The sequence below is a fragment of the Salvelinus fontinalis genome, unplaced genomic scaffold, assembly GCF_029448725.1.
Source record: "Salvelinus fontinalis isolate EN_2023a unplaced genomic scaffold, ASM2944872v1 scaffold_1547, whole genome shotgun sequence".
NCBI lineage: Eukaryota > Metazoa > Chordata > Actinopteri > Salmoniformes > Salmonidae > Salvelinus > Salvelinus fontinalis.
Window position 1 is genome coordinate 19,678 of NW_026601756.1, and position 8,340 is coordinate 28,017.

Sequence of the window (8,340 nt, forward strand, 5' to 3'; positions counted from 1 at the left end):
GGAGGTCACTGTGTTCCTGGGTACCTTCAATGCTGCAAAAATGTTTAGATACCCCTCCCCAGATCAGTGTTTTGACACAATACATTCTCAGAGCTCTACGGACAATTCCTTCAACGTCATGGCTTGGTTTTTGCTCTGACATGCACTGTCAACTGTTGGACCTAATATAGGCAAGTGTATGCCTTTCCAAATCATGTCCAATCAATTAAATTTACCAAGGGTGGACTTCAAGTTGTAGAAACATTTCAGGGATGATCACTGAAAACAGGATTCACCTGAATTCAATTTTGAGTCTCATAGCAAAGGGTCTGAATACTTATTTAATCAAGGATTATTTTTTTTTTAATACATTTGCTAAGATTTCTAAAAACCTGTTTTCGCTTAGTCATTATGGGTTATTGTGTGTAGATTGATGGGGGAAACAATTTCTTCAATCCATTTTAGAATAAGGCTGTAACGTAAAAAAAAATGTGGGAAAAGATAAGGGGTCTGAATACTTTCCGAATGGACTGTACATGTTGTGTTGTTACTTGTTATCCTTTTACCTGATGCTTTTGTAGGACAAAATATATATTATTATATATCATAACGCATTTTCTCAAAATGTGCAATGAATTTCAATAGATTTCAGTTTTGTATAAATAAATTGCTTTAATAGAATGACAACGTAATGACAACATCAATAATATTTGTACATTGTTGTTTCTTGTAGAAGAAAGCAGATGCATCAAATGTGTAGCGTACAAAGTTTTAGAAACTATCCAGAAATGTACAAAATTCAGAGAAAAAAAGCTTAACATTAAATGATTTTTTATAAAAACTACAAAGCAGAGAGGGTCAGTATAAAATGACTCCGTAGATATCCCCTATGGAAGAAGAGACGTGGTGATCATTCACATTGCAGAGGGAGCCGAGAGGGACATTAAACCGGATACAGAAAAGGGAGATGCAGAGGGGAAAACCTATGTACATAAACTATAGCATGTGGCATTTGTTCTAAACGGCTCACTAATTCTCACTAAGAGTACATCTTTAGTTTAAAGCTGGAGAATTCCTCACAAAAAGATTTTGCCGATTTTGTACTTGCTGAGTCATGTAGATTGTTTTGCTTTGATAATTTGGTCAACAAATGGAATTAGAAGCAACCAGAGCGAACAAATGCAATCCATATCAATAAACAAAAAGTCCAGTGACTTCAACAATTGTTTTTTATTTATGAGTAGGATAAGCAAAATGTGTGCCATATATTCTCATCAAGGATATTAGAGCATGTAAAGTGTTATTGGCACATGTACATTGAGTTGAGGTTAGGTGCTGCTTTCCAGAACTCAATGCTAAAGTGTTTCCAGGAATTCTCTTTCCATCCTTTTTAATGTCCTTTTCCCTCGTCAACTATGGTTTTGCACAACGCAACACATGAGTCAAGCAGCATCGCAGAAGGTGATACCTAGTCAGTTGCACTACTGAACGCATTCAACCGTGTCTTCCACATTTAACCCAAACCCTTTGAATCAGAGATGTGCAGTGGGGGCTGCCTTAATCGACGGCCATGGCGCCCGGGGAGTAGTTGTTGCAGGTTAATTGCCTTGCTCAAGGGCAGAATAGAAGATTTTTCCACCACGCCGGCTCAGGGTTTCGAACCGGCAACCTTTCAGTTACTGGCCTAATGCACTTAACGGCTAGGCTACCTGACGCCTGTAGACAAACGCATAAAGTTTTTGTTTGCCCAAGTAAACTGACCTATTTGAAATAAAACATTTCTTTCAGAAGCAGTGTTGAAGACATGTCAGTGTAATATCGAACCAGAATGTAAAGTCATATAAAAAATAACCAAGAAATACATCACTTAAGTCATAAAAAAATACTAAAATGAAGTCCCACAAACATTTCCTTTAGTTTGGTTAATAGAATCGGATTATTTCAATCTAAAACAACCCAGTTCTGATAAACATCACATTGTATTTGTCCTAGGCTGATAGCCTGTCGAAACCCGCTGAAAGCCAGTCCTTACCGGCAATGTTAATCAATCTTTGTTATATAGGTAGCTAGGGTTGGAAAAATTCCATTAACTTTCCCAAAATTCCCCACTTTTCCAGAAATCCCAGTAAGAGGATTCCTTGATATCCCTCTTATTCCCTCCTAATTCCAGGAACTTCCAACTAGGATTTCTGTAAAAATGGGGAATTTTGGGAAAGTTAGCAGCATTTTGAAACCCTATGTGTATCCTTCTTGCCACTACGGTATTAGTTCTGTGCTCTGGGCTCATCATCACAATACGCCCTCTTACTATACACTATGACACTCTGGCAGCTGGGATCCTGACCTTACACACTAAAACATGGCACACATTGGTTAAAGGTTTATTCTGATTGGCTATTGACCATTGGCTGTGATAGAAAATATACTGTACAGTAAAAGATTATAAGGCCTCCATGGAAAGAGATACACTGTCAAGTCCCAATGAATCCCAATACAAGATCAGTAAGATATCCATCCTTTGTTAACCTGCCACACACACACACACACACACACACACACACACACACACACACACACATATTCAGTAGCCACCCTACACCCTTCCAATCTTTGTCTTTCTAAATCCCTTTCTCAGGGTTGTGAGAAGGTGGTGTAGAGACACACACACACAGACACACATCCAATCCCATGCATCTCAGTCTCTCATGGCCGTGACAGGGTGGTATAGACAGGCTGTTCCCAGTGTGTAGGACTGTGAGACTGGGCCACGCTGGAGGGGTCAGTGATGGTAGTGTAGAGGGGCCTCTGGCTGGGCCCCATGTAGGAGAAGGCTGAGTACAGCCCCGGGGCCTGGCTGGAGTGGGCGTAGTACGGCCCCGGAGCCTGGTGCTCCCCATACTCAAACTGTGCCCTGGAGGGCAGCGAGGGGAAGGCTGATCCGTAGTGGGGGAGGCTGAGGGGGGTGTAGGTGACGTGGGTTCCTGACGAAGAGGAGGAAGTCTCTGCGTAGTGGCTCCCGGCCCCGGACTCACTCTTGATCTGGGCCTTGGTGGCGTCTGAGGGGGAGGGCTGTTGATGCTGATGCTGCTTGGAGAGCCAGGCGGCTGAGTGACCGCTGGCGGCGGCGAGGGCGTAAGCGTAGGATGTAGCGGAGGAGCTTGGTGTGGCGCCGCCGCCCTGGCCGACCCCCGGGTGCCCGTTGGGCGGCAGGTACTGGTCAAACTCGTTGACGTCGAAGGGCTCGATGTTGGCCATCACGTCGTGGCTGATCTCGCCGATGTCCATGGTGCAGAAGTCGATGTGGGGTTTCCCGCCCGCTGATGAATGGCCCCCGGAGGCCCCCTCTGCTCCTACCCCCAGGCCTCCTCCACGGGAGGACCCTGAGCCACCGCCGCCCTCCCTCTTCCCCTCCGCCATCTTTCCAGACTGGAGCTCTGTCTTTGGGGTGGTGGGGGGTGTTGGCGGGCTGTGACCCTGACCTGGAAGGAAAAGGAAACATACCGATCGGCAAAGCAATAGAAGTGAAACATTTGGAATGGAGACGGTAGTTCTGTTTCCTTCTTGTTCTCTCAGGTTACAGAAGGCCGTGTGGTGCCAGGTGGCCTATTGTTTGCCCTAGCTAGTTGAAGTAGGACTTACTCATAGTACTGGGTAAATTCATTAACCAATAAAGTTGAACTCACCTGCAGGGTGGTGGTGATGATGGTGGTGGAGGTCGGCCAGAGGGGACCCAGCCCCTGTACTGTGCACATCCAGGTGGAGGGCCTTGTAATGGGTCTGGGCGTGGCTGCCCTCCCCCTCTGCTCCCTCCACTCCCTCACCATTGGTCCCCAGCTTGCCGTTCTTGCGTCTGCGGGGCTGGTACTTGTACTCTGGGTAGTCCTTCTTATGTTGTTTCCGCAGTCGCTCCGCCTCCTCAATGAAAGGCCTCTTGTCACTCTCATTCAGGAGCCTGTGGGACAAAACATGGTCATGGCAGGGCGGCAGGTAGCCTTGTGGTTAAGAGGGTTGGTCCAGTAATTGAAAAGTCACTTGTTTGAATCCCAATGCTGACTAGGTGAATAATAATGCCCTTTACCAAGGCATTTAACCCTAGTTGCTCTGGATAAGTGTGTCTGCTAAATAACGTTAATGGTTATATAACATAGTGCCTTTCATTTCAGAAACATATTTGAAAAATACAGGAAGGAAATGTATCTGAAGACAGTAGGACTTTATGCATGAGTCATGCTCCAATTACACACAAACGCCAACAAGGCCTACAGGTAGCCTATAGATGATCAATTTCCCACGTAGGCCTATTCATTTCAATGCCTGCCAATGCCCACCTCCACAGTTTGCCGAGTGTCTTGCTGAGCTCCGCGTTGTGCAGGTGAGGGTACTGGTCCGCCAGTTTACGGCGCGCGGCCTGCGCCCACACCATGAAGGCGTTCATCGGCCTTTTCACGTGCGGCTTGCTCTTGTTCCCGTTGTTTACGCGCACGGGCATGGGCACGAGCGTCCAGTCGTATCCGTCCAGCACCTGGCTGACCGCCTCGCGGATGCCGATGGGGAACCGGTCCATATCCACCTCTGACTTGGGTACTAGTCCACCGTCCTCTCCGCCGCCATCTGCGCCAGAAAGCCCCGTCAGTTGCTGCGACGGACCGATGAGCGGGGAGTCCCGGCCGCCGGTAGCCCCGGAGTGTGCCGGTGACAGAGAGTGACCATCATCTGAGCCCCCGGGACTCAACTCTGCCTCGGATAGACTGTGCTCCTCTCCAGACATTTTAATGTATAGGCTATTATCGATTGGCAACAACAAAAAATATCCTTGCAGGAAAATTTGGTAAATTTGTTCAGAGAATGCAAAACTTTAAGCTACAACTGAGAGACGTGCTCCGGACTCGCTCCTTTATATGGAATTATTCCTATATGCCACGCGTAAACCCATAGCCTGCGTAATCGAATGTACCCAAATCCTGTCTTTTGCACTTCCCATTCACTTCCACCGATGTCGCCTGAAATTAATAACATAGAATAGAACAAAATTAGGCGATTAACACATTTTACACTGGGCAATGAGGTCAGACCCCAACTCTGACGTCAATTCAACGTCTATTCCCAGTGGATATTTTAATTACAATGGTAGGCCTAGAAAAGGCCGTTAGCTCTGAGACGAACAGAAAGGCATCCATACAATGTTTTCTTGTTTACAGTTATGTTAGGCCACAAAATGTAAGGAAATATAGGCTAATATATGTCCACTGGAACCAGTTTATAGGCTACATAATAAGAAGACCAAATCCACCGGTTCTTGTCATTTTATATCAGTCCATATGCCATTATAGACTAATCATAGGAGGGGTTGCTTCACCCAAGATGGCCTATTTTCCAAATAAACAAGGTTCATGAAGAAAACTGAATATTAAAAACGAACATCCTAAATGTTTCAGTATTTATCTTTAAATAATCTTGAGAATATGTATTTTACTGTTTTAATCCTATTTTTAGACTAAAGCTGAGGAAAAACCCGTAAAATTCAGCCCAACATCATCTTGGGAATTTAAAAAACCTCTTAGCTAATAAGATTTGGATATTTCTGAAATTCCACCCAAAAGCGTAAACAAGTCTATTTTATGTTCATATGGAAAATAAAGTTACAAAACTTACCAATGCAGAGTTTAGGAGGTCGCCCGTTCAACACGGGAGTTCGTGCGTTCCCCTGTCCACCAGTGTGACGCTCGCCCTGTCCCCTGCCCCCTCGTTTGGTTTGCCCTTCAATGAATGGCCGCTCTGTATCGCGCACCGGAGCTTAAAGAGCGCCGTTGTGAGAAGGAACGGGAGAAAAAAAAGTGATTGAAAGTGGAAAACATTCTGAGAGGCAGCATTCCAACACTGAGTCGACGCCACCCTCTTGCGCACACGCTGGACGCCTATTGGTCATTTAATATTCTCCGGCTTTCTTACTGGACGACGGGGTTACTGTTATTGCCTGTCCGTCCGTCACCACTAATATTTCCAATGAAAGGAGGTGAGATTTTACATCAGAGTGGCTTAAGTGACTTTACACTGGCTCTATTTAGGAACCAAATAAGGCCTGCTTTGTTTGATGTGTTGACATGTTATATTGAATAAATAAACAATCATGATAATACATTTGTGGTCAAAGTACACTAAACTTCACGAAAAATCTCCAAGGGATTAAAATACACAACGTCGTTATATTCATTATAACGTCATTATACAGTTGATAAGGCCCTATTTGATGCAGTGAATATGTTACTTATACCTAGGTCATCGTTAACCCCAGGAAATTAATAATGAAAGAATTCGGTCTAGGGCCTAAAAATTATTTAAAGTACTACTTAATATGTTTTTTGGGGTATCTGTACTTTACTATTTCTATTTTTTACAACTTTTACTTTTACTACATTTATAAAGAAAATAATGTACTTTTTACTGCATACATTTTCCCTGACACCCAAAAGTACTCGTCACATTTCGAATGCTTAGCAGGACAGTAACATGGTCCAATTCACACACTTATCAAGAGAACATCCCTGGTCATCCCTACTACCTCTGATCTGGAGGACTCACTAAACACAAATTATTCGTTTGTAAATGAACTGTTCGAGTGTTCCCCTGGCTATCCAGAAATAAAAAAAACAAGAGCATCGTGATGTCTGGTTAACTTAATATAAGGAATATGAAAGGATTTATACCTTTACTTTGACTTTTGATACTTAGGTATATTTAAAACCAAATACCTTTAGACTTTTACTCAGTATTATTTTACTGGTGACTTTCACTTTTGAGTAATTTTCTATGAAGGTTTCTTTACTTTTACTCAAGTATGACAATTGGGTACATTTCCAGTACTGCCTGTGGCTGATATAGTACTGAAATATGACAAAAAGTGATATAGGGTAGAGTGAGTTGCTGGAGGAGTTGAATTAGATCCAAAATCATCATCCCTACATTGTTGACCAGCAATAAGGGCCTCATGGCCCCAATCCTGAGGTCAATGTACGTGACCTTTCACCCCTATACTCTATGAAATACGTAACTTTTCTCACTTCCGATATTGCTCTTCCAAATTGCTCTTGGACGTCCCTTAAAAATATTACATATGCGTCTAAAATACATGTCAAGATCCAGAGTGTTCTGTGTGTAAGGTTGTGCTGTTGAGGTCAAATCATTCATGACGTTTACTGCATTGAATGTATTGTTACTGTAACTGTCTGTATTCTATGTAACTTGTAAGTAACTTACTTGTAGTCATTAATATATCAGATATTTACACACACACACACACACACACACACACACACACACACACACACACACACACACACACACACACACACACACACACACACACACACACACACACACACACACACACACACACACACACACACTGATTGCAACAATAACCGCCAGTGTTTCCCTTTTCCTTCTCATGTTGAATCCGTGTCTCAGTTTTCTCTCTCTCTCCCTTTCTCCCTCTCGTCTCTCTCTTCTTTAGCCTCTTTGTTGTCATCTCAGGTGAATTGTAACCATGTGATCAGATGCCCTGCAAGCCCCATTCCATTAGACTCCTAAATGAAAAAATGAGAGGAACAAAAAGCAGTTTTGTGCATCTTGAAAAAATGATAAGAGAAAAGAAAGAGATGTGTGTCTCTGGGCCCTGTGTTACTACACAGACACAGCATCTCACACATAACACAACATCCAAGGACTGCACTAGCTGGACTAGCTTTCTCCATCTGTTTTATTCTCATGTCCACCGAGACCATGGGTCTGGGCCTTTGGGTGCTGGTCTTGGTGGGTTCGTCCGAGAGGGGTTGGTTGAGGGTGCAGGATTCAGGATGGGGGCTACATACACCCCTCTGACTACACTGGGATACTGAGGCCCTGTCCTGGCCTTGATGTGAGTGACTACTTCTGTTTGTGTATGAGAGAGAGGAGTTTAAAGAAAAAGCCTCTCACTCATATGCTGACAAAAGGTTTGATTTTATGTTGATTTATATAAGCAAGCAAAGGAATCTGACGGGCAAAGAGCAAGTTGGAATTAATTGTGATATTTATTTTGTGATTCAGAGTGACTGTGCTGTAGGCTATGTTATATTATGCATTAGGTGAAATAAAAATCACTGTGAATTTATGCAGGGCATGGCATTCCTTTTTTATGTGAATGCGAGATGTTTACTTAGAGTATTCCAAATGTATTGTAACTAGAAGGTAAAAATATGTTTGAATTTATTTAAAACGAAACTGTTTTTTTAGTGAGACTCCAAATTAAAAGCAAATTGTTAATTAGCAGTGATTGAAGTTGTCATTATTTTGTTAATTCACATGAAATCCTCCTTTTTTTTC

The 8,340-nt window shown here is 43.2% G+C and overlaps 1 protein-coding gene across 1 annotated transcript; it reads right to left on the minus strand.

The window, feature by feature from the left end:
* Positions 1 to 631: 631 nt before the first annotated feature.
* LOC129849594 (transcription factor SOX-10-like) lies at positions 632 to 7,246 on the minus strand. The gene is made up of 4 exons (XM_055916402.1): positions 5,632 to 7,246; positions 4,308 to 4,979; positions 3,663 to 3,931; positions 632 to 3,458 (listed from the first exon to the last, which is right to left on the minus strand). Exons 2-4 carry the CDS (start codon positions 4,745 to 4,747, stop codon positions 2,683 to 2,685), a joined length of 1,485 nt encoding a protein of 494 aa, XP_055772377.1. The 5' UTR covers positions 4,748 to 4,979; positions 5,632 to 7,246; the 3' UTR covers positions 632 to 2,682.
* Between the last annotated feature and the right edge of the window lie 1,094 nt (positions 7,247 to 8,340).